General features: G+C 40.5%; 1 protein-coding gene across 3 annotated transcripts in view; it reads right to left on the minus strand.

Annotated features, from left to right (window-relative positions):
• Window positions 1–21,677, minus strand: part of dok4 (docking protein 4) — an 88,560-nt gene that overhangs the window by 49,007 nt on the left and 17,876 nt on the right. Inside the window, exons 2-3 of one of the 3 annotated variants that reach the window (XM_078254192.1) lie at window positions 21,195–21,315; window positions 4,312–4,812 (exon numbers count right to left, since the gene is read on the minus strand). In XM_078254192.1, the coding sequence (XP_078110318.1) occupies window positions 4,312–4,422 (111 nt within the window). In that variant the 5' untranslated portion in view covers window positions 4,423–4,812; window positions 21,195–21,315. Of the gene's footprint in view, window positions 1–4,311; window positions 4,813–21,190; window positions 21,316–21,677 lie in introns of all 3 variants that reach the window. The other 2 variants (XM_078254111.1, XM_078254272.1) reach the window with 2 other exon arrangements.

Raw genomic sequence — 21,677 nt, forward strand, 5'->3', positions numbered from 1 at the left:
TTCCTCATGCAGCTCAAGCCACAGGCAGGAGTGTACACAGAATAGACAGTGGAGACGTTCAATGTCTAACCATAAGAGCTCATACATCGTCATTTAGCAACGTACCTAGTATTAAAACCTTAGTTCTCATAAGCCAACTGAAACAATCTGCCAATACAAATCTGCCTGCTACTAATATTAGGGATCGACCGATATGGATTTTTAAGTGCCGATACCGATTTTTTTTCCATCAGCCTTAGCCGATAACCGATACGGGCTGCCGATTTTCTTGAGCCGATACTGCTTTTGCTCCCTCAATTTACATCATAAAAATGTAAACCCTGCCACACTGGATTTGTTTTCGGAATCTGCTCTGCCATTTCTTTAAAAATAATAAACAAAAACACAGATCAGTGTCACTTCTGCAATCATCTTACATTCATATCACCCAAATTATGTGTTCAATGTGCATCATATGTATCTACAACACAGCCTTGATGATGCATTGCTTGCTGTCATATTATAAGACAGATATAATCGGGTCATCACAAAATGTCCTTTGTCAACATATTTAAATAATTTAAGAAAACAATAAACCTGAAAAGTAGCCATTGAAATAAAGTGCTTGATTTGTAATTTAAGTGTGCCATGGTGCTGGAAGCCTGCCAGGCTTCCAGCACATATCAGCCGGCCGATAAAATCGGTCTATCACTAACTAACATATGCTTTAAGGACTGGTTTGATTGTAGTGGACTGATTAGCTGTATTAACACGTCATACAAGTAAGGTAAAAACAATTAAAGCTGTCCGGGAAAAGAAATTGAAGTGATTTCAGAGGAAAATAGGAGGTAAATAGGGAAAGCAAATTAACGAATAGATATTACCATGAAACTCCTCAGTTGATTACTTGCATTAATACACATTTTTTGTATGATAATGTGTTTGAAATATAAGTTTAGTTTAATTATCTAATGCTAACTTTTCGTGAATTTAGGAGAATCTCAAAATACTGACACTTTCTTTAAAACTTCCTGAAATAGATGACACTGGAGTTGTAACAGGTGGAACTGGAGTACTACTAGATTGCTGTGCTCATTGCTGCAGATTAGCATGATTTTTGGATGAAACTAACACTTTTGCAGGCTTTAACACTAGAACAGCCATGGCGGTCATTTTGACCGTTTTGAAATTTATATGTGTAATAACTTATATTATACCTATAACTGAACGCATGGATTTTTGCGGTATACTTTTTTAAATCTTTCGTGCAGTTGAAGATGCATCTTGGTTGCTTGGTATCTAACATTGTCTCTGTCAGAGTAGTCTATATCCACGACGTTCCACTTCCAGGATTGCTCGGGTGCCGCCGGAAATTCCGCTGGATGTCCCTCATTTTCGGTCGGATGTCCGTTAGCTTCCTCTTTCTTTGCATTCTAAACTCCGGTGGATTTCTGAGGACTATGGTTAACTGCTCCTCAGATCTCTGCAGGGTAAATCCAGACAGCTAGCTAGACTATCTGTCAAATCTGAGTTTTCTGTTGCACGACTAAAACAACTTTTGAACGTACACGTTCCACCAAAACAAGTTCCTTCCCGAGGCTATTTTGCAGCGGCACCGTTGCTCCGTGCGGCACATAGCGCCACCCAAGACGATGGTGATTGGTTTAAAGAAATGCCAATAAACCAGAGCACGGTTTTCTCCCATCCCAGAATGCTGTGGGGACTAGCCAGACCTTCCTCCGCAGCGCTGTGGAGGAAGGTCTGGCACTGCGAGACTACTGTCAGAGAAACGTCACTAGCGGTCTAGAGAAACAAGTGTGGGCATCCCCCATGGGCCTAAGGCAAAGCCAAAGTCGGTGAAGTACTACAACAAGTACGCCGTGGATGTTCTGGATCAGATGGCAAACGAGTAATGGTACTCTGTGAAAGGCGGTACACCTAGATGGCCGGTGACTGTATTCTATAACATCCTTGATCTGGCTGGAATCAATGCACACATCTTCAACAAAGCGTACCCCTGCAATAAAACTGCATGGAGGAAGTTCATGCAGGTTATACATGTTCAAATAAAATGTTTCATAATCAGATAACATACTTTTTATTGTTATTTGCATGAGTTCTGTTGAATGCATTTCTCTAAGGAAAAATACTGGTGTGAAAGTATGAAATAATTAGGCTACGGTTTACTATGCCATGATATGAATATTGATAAATGTATAACATTAACTACTCAAGTGTATAATTAAACTTGTTAAAATGTAAAAAGAAATTTCAAAGATATCCTACCACAATGAATGCATTAATCTTGCAACTGGGTTATGTATAATGAGAGATTATAGAGTTTAGAATCTGGCAGTCAAAATGAGCGCTTATGGCACTTCTAGTGTTAATGCACGTAATTACGTATTTTTATATTAGCTGTGAATCTCATTAAATGAGTTCACTAGAGTTGATCATTGTACAATACTGACTGAAAATGTAATGGTTTGTACTGTATACTATGGAAGCCCATAGGGGACTTAGTTAAAATGCCAATGGAAACTTGAAAATATAATTCCACAATAGCGTCATCATTTTACCTGTATGTATATGTTTTCTGAGCAAAAATAAAAAATGAAAATGCAATAATTAATTTTGCATTTTCATTTTCACACACTTGTACAGCCGTTCTATCACCATATTAAAATAAAAATGGAAAAAGCTGTTTGACATTTAATATTTAAAGCTTATTCTTCTGTACACAGGCAGAGTTATGAATACAATGGAAATGAGTAGGGTGTAATTCATTATATTATGCACATAACTTACATTTACTGTGCAATATTGAGCATTTTGATACTTGAATGGAGTTTGTGCTGTGTAAATGTGCCAAGTTAAAATACAATGGGGCTTAATGGACATAATAGAGTTCAACGCAATATAGAACTCATAATAACTCATAAACTGTGCATCATTAGAATGTGTCATTACAATGCAATCATGTACAGTTGACACACAATGGCTGAAATATAAATGCAATGGATGCAATGTGGATTGCCTTAGACTGTTAAAACTTCAGAAAGCACTACGTTATCTAAATAAAACATCCAAGCACCATCTACAAATAATTACTGTACACATAATCTGACTAACACACTCATAATCCCCTTTGTAACACTGTGGGAGTAGATACAAATCAAAGGAGTAAAAAAAATATTGTGAGGAAGAACCCACTCCCTCACTAACTATTTAGGGTAACGCTTTACTTGAAGGTATCGACATAATCGTGACATGACACTGTCATAACTATGACATGGCACTGTCATGAACGTGTCGTAAACGTTATAAACAAGTCGCAAACGTTTATGACTTCTGTCATTAAGTGTCATTTGGTTTTTGCCATGACAAGTTGACATTGTTTGGGTTGTCTTGATTGTGACAAGTTGACATTAATCAAAGTGACATTACCAGAAGTTGTCTTGGTCATGACAAGTTGACATTAAATTTGTTTGGGATGTCTTTGTAATGACAACTTGACATGATGGATGACATTATGTCAAATTGTCATAACAAATACATCTTCTGGTAATGTCATCCTGGTTAATGTCAAGTTGTCATTACAAAGACATCCCAAACTAATTTAATGTCAACTTGTCATGACCAAGACAACTTCTGGTAATGTCACTTTGGTTCTTGTCAACTTGTCATGACCAAGACAGCCCAAACATTTCAACTTGTCATGACAAAAACTGAATGATACTTAATGACAGAAGTCATAAACGTTTATGACTTGTTCATGACAGTGTCATGTCACGATTATGTCGATACCTTTAAGTAAAGTGTTACCCTATTTAGCTATTTTGTTCCCTCACTAACTATTTTGTTAATACATGTAGACATTTATCTTCATAGCTTTTCTTTATTTTCTTTATTTAGTTAAGTTCCTAGATCAATTAACAAAGATGAAGGATTGTTTGAACCGGAGAGGCGGCCTCTGATCCTATATGTGTGAGTAGAATGTGAGAGTTGTTTTTTGGACTGTTTTGAGAAACAGCACCAGAACAGTTTGAGCAGAAATAAGAAGAGTTCCCTCTGTGCTATTCTTTGTTTTCATGTTTTTTTGAAGACTGAAAATAAAAAGTCTACCAGTTTTCCCAGCAAACCTTCCTGCCAGCGTGATATTTTAACTGCTTCATAGTTCCTCTGAGCTACAACGCACCTGACCTTACAACTAGTTTTTCAGGTATAGCTCATAACATGTGTCGACTTGAGTACAGCTAAGTTTATCCTTCTGTGATGAGTGTGATAAAACATGAACGGAGAGGGCGAAGACACGTAAAAAGCCACACTCACCCCCAGCTTGCGGCTGCGCATGCGCACGTAGCCCTGCTTGACGATGTCGTTGAAGTTGGAGGCCATCTTCGGAGGGGGGGGTAACCTGCTGGCCGTCGCTGTGGAGACCATCCAGATGTTTTCTTCCCTCCCCCTTCCTCAACCAGACTCTCGCTTTCTTGTCCTACCGCTCCAAAGCTCCCAGCTTCTTGGTCCCGTGTGGCTTCCTTGCTTTCACCTTTAATCCTGTCCGTCTCTTCTTAGGACTTTCTGTGTTTCCTCCTAACACTCCCTGTTTCTATTTATCCTCAACTTCGTCTCTCCTCTTTCGTGAAGCATTTCACATCTTGCCCACCATCCCTTTTCTCCTCCTTTGGTTTCCTTTCACATCTCCTCTGTCGGATTCGTTCCTCTCCTTCTTTGCCTCTTGCTCTTCTCCTTTTTTGTTGTTTCCTTTACTCCGTCCTTCTTTCATTCACTCTTCACCAGATGGATCTTCCCTCATCTCCCTATATGGCATCTCTAGGAAATGTACAGACAAAGAGATATGGAGGGAGAGAGAGAGAGAGAGAGAGAGAGAGAGAGAGAGAGAGAGAGAGAGAGAGAGAGAGAGAGAATATAAATATATATGAATCATTGAAGAGTGAGGAGCACAACATTACGGTCCATTACTCATGCTGGTGGCACACACCATTATTGAGGGCAAGTATATGGGATGGCTGCTTGTGACATGCCTTTGTGCTGTAATGTCTGGTTTTATTTGCCTTTCTTTGATGGAGTCTGTGTGTGTGTGTGTGTTTGAATTTGAATAAATGAGCACAGGTTTGAGCGTGTGTGTGTGTGTGTGTGTGTGTGTGTGTGTGTGTGTTTGTGGCGCTATGGCATGAAGCTGTAATGCTCTACAAAGGATATCACAGGAGGCAGCATCTATTAGGAGGTATGTATCCAGGAAATAAAAAATGTATGAGGTTAATTCAGTTCTCCAATCAAAGCCTGCTTACCCATCATGCCACACTGTTTATTCCTTGCTTCCATCTAGTTACATTTACATTTCAAACACCCTGATCTCTTCATCCTTTCAAAGCGGCTGTAGATACGAGGTTACAGTATTAACACCTATGTGCAAATATGGAAACAGTGCCATTAGTGCTCCTCATTCTGTCCTCGATAAAGCCGCACTCAACCTTGACAATGAAATGACTGTGATGATGTGATGTAGGGCCGGGACGATGTGCTTGATTCCTTCACGATACATGGGCGCTGATTCGATTTGTATTGCGGTTTATATCTATTGCGATTCTAGAAGTACTGGGATTAGATAGTTTGCAGATTTTCTTTTCCTTCTTTGACAAAAACAAAAGTTGATGATACCCTTCTAGAGACAATATAACGGGGGATGATAAGGCTCTAACGGAGATCTACCCCAACTTTTGGACTGCTCTTCTTAGTGCAATAGTGTAATAATTAGATTCTCTTTAGTGCATTTTCACATTTGTGTGATGAAGGATTTGTGCCATTTAGAATATTTATTCTATATTTTATTTGCATATTATTCTTCATATTTTATATAATTGTTGATCTTTGCACATTTTTTATATATGTGATTGTATCTTTGGCACATATATATTTGGTCAAAAGTATGGGGTCACTTAGAGATGTCCATTCCAGACAGAATACCAGCTGAGATCAGTTGCATTGTTTTTTTAATCAGGGCAGCAGTTTGTAGATTACATTATGTGTTTACATAATTGCAAAAGGGTTCTCGACAGTTGTAGACAGAAGAGGCTGGAGAAATGCTTGAAATTCCAAGCTTTTTGGTATAAACGTCATACCCAAATTAAAAGTGGTACAGCTCCCATATACTTTGACACTGTGCCTGATATCATTGGAAAGGTAACACTCAAGTGTTTGTTACAAGTGTCAGGGTGATTCTAGGCCTTACTGACACAGAGTTACAGAGGCTAGAATGGAGGTTTTTTTATTTCCTTTGTCATACATCTGTAAAATGATTAGAATACACTGCTGTAAACACATCTGACAGGTGACAGACAACACAGGGAATTAGCCACATGTCTCAGCTTACTGCAGAAAAAATGAAGCCAAAAGACTCAGAAATGGATTTTATATGATTTGTTTTCTACAGATATGTCTGTGTGTTTTTTTATTTCCATTTGAAAAGTGCAAAGAAAAAAGCCAAAAAAACTACAAAATACAACACTTCTCAAATACACAAACACACCCACATCAATCACCTTTCCAATGATATAAGTATATGGGAGCTGTACCACTTTTAATTTGGGTATGACATTTAGACCAAAATGCATGGATTTCAAGTCCACTTTTTCAATTTACCCTTTGGCATGTGAGTAATGTATGAACTGAGTTGGGTCAGATTACATTGAAATGTAATCTGTTACTGAATACAATATGCATGGAAATTTTTGTAAATAGTCACGTAATCCATTGGTTTACAAAGAAAATGTAATCTGATCTGAATACTTTTGGATTACTTTTAGATGTCAACTTATTGGGACTTTAGCTTATTCACTGTAACCCCCAGAGTTAGATAAGTCCATACATACCCTTCTCATCTCCGTGCGTGTCGTAACTCTGACGCACCCACCGCTAGCCTAGCTTAGTTTAGCCCAGATCCTGGAGGTAACCGGCTCCATCTAGCCTACTGCTCCCAATAAGTGACAAAATAACGCCAACATTTTCCTATTTATGTCATGTTGTGATTTGTACAGTCACCGTGTGTACAAATAACAAGGTCACATGAGACACAGCCATCTTCTAACAGTATACATACTGGGAACTATATTCTCAGAAGGCGAAGCACTGCTACTTCTGCTGCTTGGGCGGAGTGATTTGCTAGCAGCACCTGAGAAGCCCCGTGGTGAGGAGCAGAGAGTAACAACGGTGCTTTTCAGATGTTGCGCTAATCACTCAGCCCAAGTAGCAGTGCTTCGCCTTCTGAGAATATAGTTCCCAGTATGTATACTGTTAGAAGATGGTGGAGGAATAACAACTCAACTATTCATAAATCATCATTCAAAAACTAAAACAAATATTAGTTAGGTCACCATTAAAAAAGTAATTTACTTTGATATACACTACAAATATTCAGCATTTAAAATTGGTATTGTGAAACAAGGTTTTATAATTTCATAAATTATTTCAAAGATGTAAACAAAAAATGTATGTCATCCTTGACAATGTAACTATAATCTCATTACACATTTTTTTCAAATGTAATCTGGGCTGATTATAGTTACTTATTTTTTGTATTCTGAATCTTAAGTAATCCCGATTACATGTAATCATCAGTTATTACCCAACACAGTAATGAAAATCTGAACACATGCGATGAATGCATAATGGGTAAATGCAATCGATCAAAATGTAAATGAAAAACAAGCTCATCTCTATCCACTGAAAGTCTGTCGTGATGTGGGTTTTCCTCTATGGAGGCAAGAGCTATATCATCTGTTACAAAAAAAATATCCACTGTAAAACTGAACAATATACTGTATGTAGGAGGGTACTACAAACTATATCCTCTGATTTGATTTTGGACATGATGGTCTCAAAAGCCAGTATGTCCAAGTCCAAATAAACTGTTATGTCACATTTAGCTGATACAGGAGAGAGAGCTGGTGTCACTGCTTCAGTCTGGGGATGGACTGCTTTAAGCACAAAGACACGAACAACATGCCTGACCTAGTGCTGCAGTAAGCCGTGTGTGAAGTGAAGTGCAACACACACACACACACACACACACACACACACACACACCCCGGAGAGCGAGGACACTTGCCGTCTTCATTGACTCACTTCCGGTAATGAAACTGATATACAGGAGGTGACATGACTTATACAGCCATTTATGCATCCTGTGCATGCAGATGCACAACCTAATGTGGGTGTGTGTGTGTGTGTGTGTGTGTGTGTGTGTGTGTGTGTGTGTGTGTGTGTGTGTGTGTGTTTGGGAGTGTGTGTTTGCCAACAGGCTAAGAGCAGTGGGGCAGACATTTCCCATAGGGCTCAGTGGTAAATCTCCCTGACAACAGTGGAACACAGACATTAAACTTTAAAAAGGGGATCATTAACACACACGCGCACTAGGGGTGGAACGGTACACAGAAGTCACGGAAGTTCGGTTCATACCTCATGGTTCGGTACAATGGAGGGAAAAGCAAAACAAAAATGCAGAAGGCAATTTTTATAACCAATATTTTTTTATTGTGCATGTCTCAGGCTGTCCACTGAGCTAGCTGTAACAGCGTGAAGTGTATAAAGTAAGATGTAAACAGTAAACAATAAGTACCCTGCATCATCTCCAGACTCCATCTGTAACTTGTAGGGGAGACCCGGGACAGTTGAAACACTTTTTAATTAAACGTAATTTACAAAGCGATCGTATCGCACTGAAAGCTAATATTTTGTCACTAGCAACCTACACCTGTCATCTGTGAAATACAGTTGCATTTTCAGCTTTGAACAAAACCGTTCAGGAATTATTACAGCAAAAGTGGGACGTGCGTAATGTTTAATTCGTCCCTACTGCACGGGACAATTGAAACAGCATGGGGGGGACGGATGAAACATACAGTTTAAGCCACTGAAACTTCCCACAACTTCAATATTTTACTACATATCATGATTGGTACTCCCAAAAGGTGTTATTTTAGACAGAGTGTTGCTGGGCTATACGTCTTCGTGAATGTCAACAACTAATCGCCGTCATCATGAAGTAGTTATTGAAATATCATGCCCTGTGGATGATTCTGACATTTTTATAGCTAGAACAGTAAGTTTTCCCATTATATCATGTTTCTATTGTGGAAAATGTCATTTCACTAGGTTTTTACGTGGGTTAGGGCACTGCACATCCAAATAAGTGCCCTTAACGACCCACAGCCCGTCAGTCTCCATAGGATAACATGGGAAAACTCGACCCCCTACCTGGTGGGCTCAAATATATTTTCATCTTTCTAAAACTGCTTTTCCATGTCTCACCTCCATGAATTATTGTATAAACAAAGATATTTGAGTTACAGCCAGGTCGGGATGGTTGAAACAGCTGTTTCAATAGTCCCGACATAGCTATATGCCATTATAGCTTGTTTTGCTTTCCATGTAAACAAGCATGCAATATGAAAGTCTGGGATTGTGGAGAACACTAAATGGTCTACTGAATAAGCATGTAGTCGAACCTTTAAATGAAAAACACTCATTAATAATCGAAAAACTGTAACCGCTAATGAAGTTTACTTTCGACCATCAAAACTCGTTTATCGCCTGTAACTGTGTGATAAAAGGAAATAACAGGAAGATATTTGGCTGATAGAAGGAGGTTAACATGCTCTATGTTTTGACCTAAGGAAGTCTGTCTATCATCATTGCACTCGGAGAAAACTGGAATGTTTCATCAGTCCCGCGTTTCAATCGTCCCGGCTCTCCCCTACACAAAATAAGACAATCAGCTACTAGTGTGATATGGGAGACAAGCGCTGCTCTCATATGTGAATGTACAGAGCAGGGCTGTTAAAAGAGCAGCTTCGGTTACACAGAGCAGTTGACGAGTTTTGGTGTTAGCTTCACACGCTAACGGCGAAGCTAACAGCTAACGGCGGAGCTAGCAGCTAACGGCGGAGCTAACAGCTAATACCGGAGCAAACAGCGAAGCAAACGGGCCTGGAGGCCATTTGTGGTCGAGGCGAGAAGGGATGCAGCTACGTCCGTGCTCGGTTGTTTATGGAAGGGACTAGTTTGCTTCGTGTGGACTCACTGGACCGACTGACTCGACATGTAGGCGAAGTTCGGGAGCTTCAGAGCTAAGGGCAGGGCTACAGATTAGGTGTCCCTAAAGAGCCGCGTGTTTAACAGTAGTTCCGCATTACATGAATTAATTTGCACGCAAGTTTTATTTATTTTTATACCCTGTATATTCATGTACCGAACCGAGACGCCCGTACCGTTTCGGTTCAATACGAATACATGTACCGTTCCACCGCTAGTGCGCACACGCACGCACATGCACACACACACACACACACACACACACACACACACACACACACACACACACACACACACACACACACACACACACACACACACACAAGGCTGGCAGAAGACGAGACGGAGTGAGGCTTATCATTATGGCGATGTTGGTTTAGCTAAGTGGCTCAGACACAAAAGACTATTAAACACTAAACAAACACACAGAATCAGACTAAATTCAAGAGCACACAATCATGCAAACACACACAGATGTCAGTGACTCAAAACACACGTGCATATGGATGTGTAAATACAACTATAATCTTTGTTTGTCCTAATGCAGGTGTTCAATTGCACCACCTTTAATACATAGTCTGTTCAGGATGTACTGTGCTTATATATATTATAACATGAATAAGTCATAACCACAATACTTGGACTAAAGACTAAAAGCCTCTGGTAGGCCTTACTCCTCATTTTTCATTGAGTACCACCAGGTACCAGGCATAAAGGATTTGGGGAAAATATCACAATGTGACATTTTTATGTTAACAATGGATCAAATGACTATGTGTTATGTGAAACTTTACAGCCTGCAACTGTTTGGGTTCAGTCTCCCTGCTCATATTAACTTTCTTTCCAGCCACAGCAGGAATCTGTTTACCTGTGAAAAAGGCTCTTATAAACCCAATGTGCACTACCTGCTCAGCATTTAACAGCAGACAGACACTAGCTGGTGAACATAGTGGAGCATCTAGCGGCTACAGAGCATTTTTAGCAGGAGTTGGTGGAGACCAAAACAGAGCTGACTAAATAGCTGTTAGCCAACATGTTCACCGAAGTCTACAGGCAGTGACACACCAACCCGATAATCGGCCATCGGACAGTCTGACGAGGTCAGTGACTCGAGTCTGTTCGGTGTGTTCCGTGCCGTCGTCCGTCCGAGGACCTGTCGGCCTTCATTTTGGCCAACCTGACATGTGTTGGAGGGCGGGCTTGACCAATCTGATTAATGGAGTGCTAACCCGGAAATGACGGGCGGGATGAGCGTGACTAAGCCTCTCAAAATCTAACAAAAATCTTTTTTGTTCTGTTGCCAAAGTGGAGCTGCACATTCTGTGCAAAATGTGGGCACAACATCAGCAAAGCAAGCTCTGGTCATGGCCGGGGGATGGGCCGCTGCTACCGGGTGTGGGGTCCTCCGTGTCCCGCTGGAGCTCCGACTGCAGGTCGAGGTCGGCAGCGAAGCTTTCTGGCAATAGCAATGTGCTTTGCTACGATAGCCGATCCCCACTGATCACGGTCCGTCTGCGGCTGCAGGACCTGGAGCTCACCACCAGTGTTTCAGTTCGTGTTTAGATAATTAAAAAAGGTATTTATTTAGAAGCGGCCTGGCTGGTTAGTTAGCTAACGCTACATAAATAAGCCGGACAGAGTTGTCCCTCATCTGGCGATAGAAGCCCTGCTTTCCCCGTTCTGTTGGCTCAGAGCTCCACAGCCTAAGTCCACAGGTACAAATTAGTTCTGCACTAGAGCCAGACCGATATATCGGCGGGCCGATATTATTGGCAGATATTAGGCATTTTCCAAACTATCGGTATCGGCATTTATAATGGCCGATAAATCAATATTTAAAAAATAAAATAAAAACGGACGAAACATCCTTCAACCATGTGAGTGTTGGCGTTACATAGTTTGTCCATCAGAGGGCGCTCTACAACATCCCTGTTGGCAACACTGATTTATTTGTGTTCAAAGGACTTTAAGTTTCAAATCTTAAGTTTGCATTTTTATACATTTTATTTATCAGAACTTTAATATATTTTGATGTTCTTCTGTTCTGTTGTGACAATAAAACAAACAAGTTTATTTTTAAACTGCATTATCATATTATTTTAGTGAGGACTCATAAATAACTACAACTAACTAATAGTTAGGGAAATCTGTTTATGTTTTCTTACGCGTTTCTGTATTTTTATTTTTTTTTCAAATATATATTGGACAGAATATCGGATTTTTAAATCACCAAATATTTGTATCGATATGGGCCTTAAAAATCCTTTATCTGTCGGGCTCTATAGACCTTAGTGGTCCCCTAATACTGTATCTGAAGTCTCTTTTATATAGGCCTTAGTGGTCCCCTAATACTGTATCTGAAGTCTCTTTTATATAGGCCTTAGTGGTCCCCTAATACTGTATCTGAAGTCTCTTTTATATAGATTTTAGTGGTCCCCTAATACTGTATCTGAAGTCTCTTTTATATAGGCCTTAGTGGTCCCCTAATACTGTATCTGAAGTCTCTTTTATATAGGCCTTAGTGGTCCCCTAATACTGTATCTGAAGTCTCTTTTATATAGGCCTTAGTGGTCCCCTAATACTGTATCTGAAGTCTCTTTTATATAGATTTTAGTGGTCCCCTAATACTGTATCTGAAGTCTCTTTTATATAGGCCTTAGTGGTCCCCTAATACTGTATCTGAAGTCTCTTTTATATAGGCCTTAGTGGTCCCCTAATACTGTATCTGAAGTCTCTTTTATATAGACCTTAGTGGTCCCCTAATACTGTATCTGAAGTCTCTTTTATATAGGCCTTAGTGGTCCCCTAATACTGTATCTGAAGTCTCTTTTATATAGACCTTAGTGGTCCCCTAATACTGTATCTGAAGTCTCTTTCCCGAAATTCAGCCTTGGTGAAGAATTACAGCCACTAGAGCCAGTCCCACAATGAGCTTTACTTAGGATGTGCCATTTCTGTGTCTGTAGCTTTAAATGTTATTGAGGAGGGGGGGGGTCAAGGTGGAGGGTGGGGGTGTGGCCTTGATCAACTGCCACTTTGCTTGTTTGCAAGCCATGATATCTCTCTCTCTCTCTCTCTTTCTCATGGGCGGGCCAAATTCTCTGGGCGGGCAAAGCAGAGAAATGGGAGGTCACCTTTCCCCTTATGACGTCATAAGGAGGAGATTCCAGATCGGCCCATCTGAGCTTTCATTTTCTCAAAGGCAGAGCAGGATACCCAGGGCTCGGTTTACATCTATCGCCATTTCTAGCCACTGGGGGACCATAGGCAGGCTGGGGGAACGCATATTAATGTTAAAAAACCTCATAAAGTGACATTTTCATACCATGGGACCTTTAAGACCTTATGTTAGAAAAGTTATGCTTGCTTGTCTTTGCTTCATTTTAATGTTAAACTAATTTGCATAAGAAACTGTGCATCCATTTCTGTTTCTCATGTGATAATCATGATTATCACTGACCTTGTGGAAAGCACAGAAAACCAGGGCAGGGCATGCGGAGGAGACGTCAAGCCTGACCAGAGACCATTTTCTCTTTGTGTGATATTACTCCCTTTTTCCCTATAAAAAGCTACTATTAGAGACTGTCAATTTCTGAACTTATGCTGAAGTGCTGTAAACTGACTCTACTTGCCGCAAGTAAACAAACTTTTAAGAGAACTCCAGTGATTTTGTCCATTCTTAAAAAAAAAAATAAAAAAAAGATTATCCTTACACCTTAATAATGTAATCTCTCATTATTTGGAAACTGCAGTCATTGAAATCCACAGTTTGATATCAAAACAAACGTTCAGGCTGTTCTGGTAGTGATGACTGCTGGGAGACAGTGGTGGAAATCTGCTGCGTTGTTTTAGAGAACAAAACAGGAAGAGTGCACTGTTCTTCGCACTACACAGGATTGAAGCTTTAAAGAAACTGTGGCGCAAGAGAAAGGGGACATCATTATGAGCTTATAAAACCAGACCCCTCCATTTCATTTTTTTTTTTTAAGTATTCCTGTTTCAGGTCATGTGTCCCATACAGAACTCAATGATCCACTGATTATGCTACCATAAGTCAGGTTTGATAATATGCTATTAAGTCCACTGAAACGAAACCTATAAGCTTCAGTATGGACATAAAAAAAGCCATAATGACTGATCTTAGATAAGCACCATTATGACCAAAAGGGCTGAATGCAATGCATTTATTTAGTGCCCTTATCCCAAAATCTCCTTCTGCCTCACTTTCCATAAGTGTACAAATGTAACTGGGTATACAGTATTTATTTTTTTTAAGATTATTTTTTGGGGCTTTTCCGCCTTTAATGGACAGGACAGCTAGGTGAGAAAGGGGAGAGAGAGGGGGAAGACAGTGCTAGACTGATTTTATCGGCCGGCCGATATATCGGGCTGATATTTGCATACTGCGTTCGCAGATAGTTTTTTCCTGGCATTATTTACAGACAGGCGTCCACGGGCAGCTCTGTGTTGCTGGAGACGCTGCAGTTCACGTGCAGACCATGCACTGCCCCTCCCCCACTAGCAGAGTGCTGGTGCTGGAAGCCTGGCAGGCTTCCAGCACCATGTCAGTCTTAAATTACAAATCAAGCACTTTATTTCAATGGCTACTTTTCAGGTTTATTGTTTTCTTAAATTATTTAAATGTGTTGACAAAGGACATTTTGTGATGACCCGATATATATGTGGTATAATATGTCAGCAAGCAATGCATCATCAAGGCTGTGTTGTAGATGTTGATGAAATCCTTTCACCCTTGCACAGCTAACCATATGCAGTGCACCCATCCATATGATGCACATTGCACACATAATTTGGGTGATATCTCTACCAACTGAGCCAACCCGGCCACACAGTATTTGACCACATTAACGTAAGAAATATCATATGGAAGCCTGAAACTAAAAACATTGGCAATCTGTTTTAAGATGAGAAAACAACACATTTTCAAGCTAAATGATGACAAAGAACAGTGTTTAAAAGGTAACTTATTCCAATCAGAAGGAGCCTGAAAGATAAAAGCTTCTTTTCACTGTGGTTGGGGGTCTGTATACATTTCCAATAGTGACATATTTTTCTTCTCACGAACAATTACTTTAACAAAATAAACACTCAGTTTAATAAAACACATGTAGACCGCCTCTGGTGCGTCTGTCAGCTCTATATCACACATCATTTGGTTGTTCGATTTCAGTGTCTAATTTTGCTACTCAGCTAAGTTTCAGAGCATGTAATGTTTGTGGAAGACAACCCGAGCTCTGAGTGAATACATTTTTTGGTAAAAGGCTGCTAATATTCACATGTAAAAGAAAAATCCTTTAGTAGTTGTAATAATATTTAGCAATATTTATTTGGTCAAAAGATATGAAAAGATTGTGCAAATAAGACCAAATCCAAAGCCAGGGCATCTCAAAAGTCTTACAAAACAGATGTATAGAGGAGATTGCATTGGCACTGTAAAGCTCAGTCTGCAAGCTAAACAAATGAAATTGACATCCAATAAGGACATATAAACATTTACAGGGAGTAAATCATACTTACAAAAAAAGAAGAAAAAAAAAAAGAGAGGGAGAGAGCATGAAAGAGAAAGATAAAAAAAAGAAAGAAAGAAAGAAAGAAAGAAAGAGAAAGAAAGAAAGAAAGAAAGAAAGAAAGAAAGAAAAGGGCATGAGTGTATTGGAGAACGAGAGTTAAAGGAAAAGAGGGAACATCATCATTACAACAGTCAACATTTACGACTATTACGATTTACGTCCCGGAAGGTTAGTATAACTTAGAGCAGTAGCTGTAAAGCTTAAACAGATTAAACAGAACAGAAAAGCAAACACCTATCCCCAAAATGACACATCAAATGTCATTTTATTAGCCTCACCTAAAGTCAAAAGATCAACATCACCAGCAGGGAAATAACTGGACAAAGAAAGTAAGAGAAAAGACAATGAGAGAACAACACACCTGTGCAGGTTCACTTTATGATGGCGAGTTCATGGAAAACATGGAGGCAGCTTCGGCCTTCTTGCGACAACGAAAAAGCTTCGGTTTGCAATCAACAATCCCACTAAGGGCCCTATTTTAACGTTGTAAGCGCACGGCGTGAAGCACATTGGCACAGGTGCGTTTAGGGCGTGTCCAAACACACTTTTGCTAGTTTGACGGCGGAAAAAAGGGTCCGTGCGCGGGGCGCATGGTCCAAAAGGGTTGCACTTAGTGTCTTCATTAATTCATAGGTGTGTTTTGGGCATCACATGCAATAAACCAATCAGAGTGTCATCTCCCGTTCCCTTTAAAAAGCCAGGCGCGTTTGGACCTTGGCGCATTGCTATTATGATGGCGGATTTGCACCATAATATTTTTATTTGTAATCTTTTGCATGTTTGTGTGCTGCAGCGATTCCCTGTGTGTGTGTGTAACAAGCATAGTGTGCGCACACTGTGCACGAGCCTAGGCGCATTTTACTAATTCGCTGTTAAAATAACAATGAAATGCTGCGCTATTGACTTTAGACCAGGTTTTTGTTGGTCATGGTGCGATCACTTCCCGCTGCCTCAAGATAGCAATACGCCAAGAATGCACCTGAACACACCTCCCTGTAAGACCAGCACTCCCATGGGTGCAAAGATGGGCGCAGGTGCATTTGCTATTTAAACGACGCGGGCGCTGGACGGGAAATTGACAACTGTGTCGGTCTTAAACTAGCAAAGACACTTGCGTCTGGCTTTGTGCTGCGCCGGGTGCAAGATAGGGCCCTAAGTGTGCATGGATAGTGGAGGGAGAACTAGAAGCTAAGTTTACAGAGCTTTTTCTTGACTGTCTTCATCAGCTTAGCACTGAAGTCTGGTTAAATGTAAAGTTCCCTTATAATGAAACCAACGCTACTTTGCAGGGAGTCCTGGGTACATGAAATTAAAACATTCGATTGTAATGGGCACACATGATAAAACAAAATGAGGCAGTATAGCCTGTCTATCCTGTGCGTTGTCCAGCACACTGTCCTCTGTGAATCCTTTGCAATGCCCTGCACATTGAATAACTGCACTACTGTACAATATTGTATAGTTTGCTTACAACTGGGATCAGTATACACTATAGAATTTCAATGATTAAAATACATATACACAAGGGTCAAAGATACAGAGATATTAATATATTTTCTTTCTTAATTAGGCTCCTATATTGCACTAGCCTTCTTGGCTTAGCCACAAGAGTATGCCATTGTGTATTTCACTGCACAATTTGTAGTGACAAATAAAAACGTTGAAATTTGAAATCTTGAATCTGTTTTAATATTACCTCATAATATGCATTTTTAAAACAATGAAAAGAAGGATTGGATTTTTTTTCATTGAAATTTTCCTCATACATCATGCAAACACAAATTACAAAATTAGATTTCAGTTTGATGAAATTATTTTTATTTTAATATTGGCATCTGTGGACTTCCATACCAAAAACGGTGATCCTTTGATTCAAATCAATCTACGCTGTAGGCTAAATAAGTGTCTGGGTGTGTGTGTGTGTGTGTGTGTGTGTGTGTGTGTGTGTGTGTGTGTGTGTGTGTCATAAACACACTGAGGGGGGATTACTCGGGATCCTGTCACAAACAGAGTACAAGAAGGGACAATAAACCTACTGGCCACTTCATTCCAAACAGATTCCAAAAAGGCTCCAAGAACTTGTAGCCCAAATAAACTGAGTTACTGTTTTTGGACACACCTCTCCTAGCCTTGGATTTGGTCATATAAAAGAATGTATCGAAATAATACAATACAAGAAAAACTAAAAGACAAAAAAGATGGATGAAACTGGAGTGTCTTTAAGTACTTTGAAATGGGTTTTAAATTGCACCATCAGACACTGCATGAATAGTGATAAGTTATTGGAAACACACACACACACACACACACACACACACACACACACACACACACTACACACACACACACACACACACACACACACACACACACACACACACACACACACACACACACGGCATCTTGTCGAGGCAAGATCTAATTCATAGCCAGGGCAGAACATTGATTGACTGATGCAGCCACATTGATCCTGTGCTGGTTCTTTCTGTGTGTGTGTGTGTGTGTGTGTGTGTGTGTGTGTGTGTGTGTGTGTGTGTGTGTGTGTGTGTGTGAGAGAGTGTGTGTGTGTGTGTGTGTGTGATGACACTGAATCAATGGAGTGTTCACAGTCTATTCCCTGACAAGCTAGCAGCCCTTGCAACAACACATATCCAACCACAGTTCAGGCTCCTCTGATCGACGCTGACAACAGTGTCTGTATCACTATAAAATGAACTGTGATGCATTGGTGTAATGAGCGTGAAAGAGATGGCACTCTCTATCATAAGTAATATCATCAGCGGTGCTCTGCCATCATGCACACGTGTTTTCTTTTCTTTTATAGATTAACTCCATAGATCCTGAACTTATGTGTGCGTCTCACTTACTGACAACACAGAGACATTTCTGTTTGTCTGCACACAAAAAAAAGGGAGGCACCAAAGTTGGCAGTTTTCAAAATGCATACATAGGGGCTTCAAATTTGGAACGTAAAAACGTTAATGAAGCAGGTTTTGGTACGTTTTTCCTTTAAATGTTGCTCATTGTGAGAAAATGTCATCTGATTACAGCTGAAGTGATATAAACAGCAAAGATACAATAGTATGTTTTTAATTACACAAGTTAATTTACAGATCTGAAGAATTTCCCACAATAAAAATGAACAATACACAAGGCTGAGCTGTATATGACCTGGCTGACTGTTCAAAGCTGTATGAGTATGGGTCGGCTGTCTCTGTACAAACCTGCAACTACTACATTTCCCACAGACAGACAGTGTGTGTGTGTGTGTGTGTGTGTGTGTGTGTGTGTGTGTGTGTGTGTGTGTGTGTGTGTGTGTGTTTATGTATGTTTGTGAGTTATGACCTTTATCCTCTCCTGAGTATTTTCCTTCACAGGCTGAGACTTTTGAACATCAAAAATCACATCTGGTCAGTATCTCTGTATGCCTCGACACATATACGCACGCACGCACACACGCACGCACACTACAGTGAGCCGTGGGGGCACAACCACCTGTCTCTCCAGCCTCTATAGCCTCGACGCACGCATGCACGCACACTCTCTACAGTGAGCCGTGGACACACAGACACACAGACACACAGACACACACACACATATACACACATTACACACACACACACACACACACACACACACACCTGTCTCTCCAGCCTCTATAGCCTGCAGACAAGTGACTCATGAAATCAGTCAGCCAATCAGCCCCTATTCCTCCATGCCTGTCTCCTCTCTTCTTCTTCTATTCACTCTTATTTCCTTCTTTTCATCCTCTTCTTCTTTATCTCTCACTCTTCTCCTTCCATTCAAACTTATTCATTCATTTTGAAATAATCTACATACCTTCAGTACGTATCAGTCAGCCCATTCATCTTAGAAGTTGGATACATTCTGACATGCACAGGAGCTGGTATTATCCACATACTGAAGTGCATCTCCTAAATTCCAGCAGGCCTCTCTCCACCAAGCAGTTTTCTGCAGACTTTCAGCTATTTCGTATCATGGCAATCTGCTATTTTAGGAGCAACAGAAAGCATCCTGACATCCTGGCATGTGATGAGCACGGCCCGGGACAGCAGGGCTCTGCAGCGGGTGATGAAACCACTCAGAACATCATTGTTAGGTACCTACCGAGCACCAGTGATAACGGTGAGGTGAGGGGCCTGTGCAGAGCCCAAAGGATATTAAAAAGACAACAGCCAGCTAGCCACAGTGTGTTCGCCCTGCAGCTGTCGGCCAGCGATGCAGAAGTATCTGCTGTCGGACCGCAAGACTACAGAGCAGCTTCTTTCCTCAGGCTGTGGCACTCCTCAACTCATCCTCAATACTCCATCATCCAAAATTGGGATGTTTTGTTTGTTACACTTCTCACCCGCACATCCGGTTACTGTGCCCTGCACAACAAACTCGAGAGTTTGATATAGTCAGAGGTCCCGACCCATGAATACTGAGGCACCCATAGTACTCACGACACTACTGTTGTTTACCAAGAAATAGTTCCAGCATGGAACTCGTTTTTAAAACTGTGTACAGATTAAACACAGAGCTTCAACATATTAACCAAGTGGCCTTCAGAGCTTTGGATAGAGCCAAGCCGGCTGTTTCTCCCCGCTTCCAGTATTTATGCTAAGCTAGGCTAACCCTGTAGCGGCAGCGACATGCTTTGCGCAATTAAATTAGGTTCATATGGGAGAGAGGAAGAGAGCTGCTGAAAAAGCAAAAGTAACTCTGATGATTCTTTATTGGCTGATTGAATGTCCTTGTTCCAACAATAATGAAACTGTATCCACTGCCAATCTCTTTTTTTTTAAAGTTTACGTGCAAAAATATTCATGTAAGACAGCGGGTCACGTTTATATTGTGTTTAAACCCCCTACTGCTAGATGGCTATGCTGAAACACCACTAGTGTCCTCGCCTAACAGTGCCTAGCAGTGCCTGACTTTTTGCTAGAAGCTAACAATGTAGCTATTGCTGAACATTGGCCTACTTTGGCATATAAACATTAGCTCACTAAGAACCTGTGAACCACAATCCCAAACTGGCACTGTGATTTTCTGTGTACTGAAATGTACTTCTTAATAAACTTCTTTCTTTGACTTTTATTCACAACATGTCTTTTTTTTAAATATTAGTTTTTCTAAAATTATACTTAAAAATCCCAATGTATCGCCTTACGCACCGTATCGAAATATACTGCAATATATTGAATCGTGACCCATGTATCATGATACGTATCGCCAGATTCTTGCCAATACACAGCCCTAGTGTGTATACGCAAAGGCTGGGAGTTTCATTTAAACATGGGGGGGGGGGGGCACATATTTAGCTGGCGGTCGTTCCCCTAAGACATTTTAAGAGTCAAAACTTAATTTTCGGCATTCTGCTGAATTTATATGCACCAATTCCAATACCCACTGACTTACAGACGTCTCTTTCCCCATGTAAGTCTATCTTATAAATGTACCCGTTCAAAACAAACCAAATAACATTTTAGTTTGAAAGCACTCACCTACAACTCAATTGCCTGTGTTGAGTAGTGAGAAGCCAGTGAGGGATCGTATCCGTTGCGGGTGCCTTTGGTACTGTGAGACTCTGAATGACTCAGGGGGCACAGAGCAGGGCAGGACAGGAGCCCTAGAGAATACAAGAGACTTCAATCAGAACAAATATTTGCTTTGGATACTTTTTTTTAAGTTCGGTATGTAACAGGTCTGCATTGGTATGTTCTGCTGTCGCACTTGTACAACACTGACAAAAAAGGTCCCAATATCTCCAGCCTACCCCGCTTTTACATTTTAAAGGTGCAGTAGTTAAGACTTATAAATAGAGCTGGGCAATATATCAATATTATATCGATATCATGATATGAGACTAGATATCGTCTTAGATTTTGGATATCGTAATATCGTGATATGACATAAGTGTTGTCTTTTCCTGGTTTTAAAGGCTGCATTACAGTAAAGTTGTGTCATTTCCTGAACTTACCAGACAGTTCT

This window comes from Sander vitreus, chromosome 1 (genome assembly GCF_031162955.1).
Source record: "Sander vitreus isolate 19-12246 chromosome 1, sanVit1, whole genome shotgun sequence".
NCBI classification, from domain to species: Eukaryota; Metazoa; Chordata; class Actinopteri; order Perciformes; family Percidae; genus Sander; species Sander vitreus.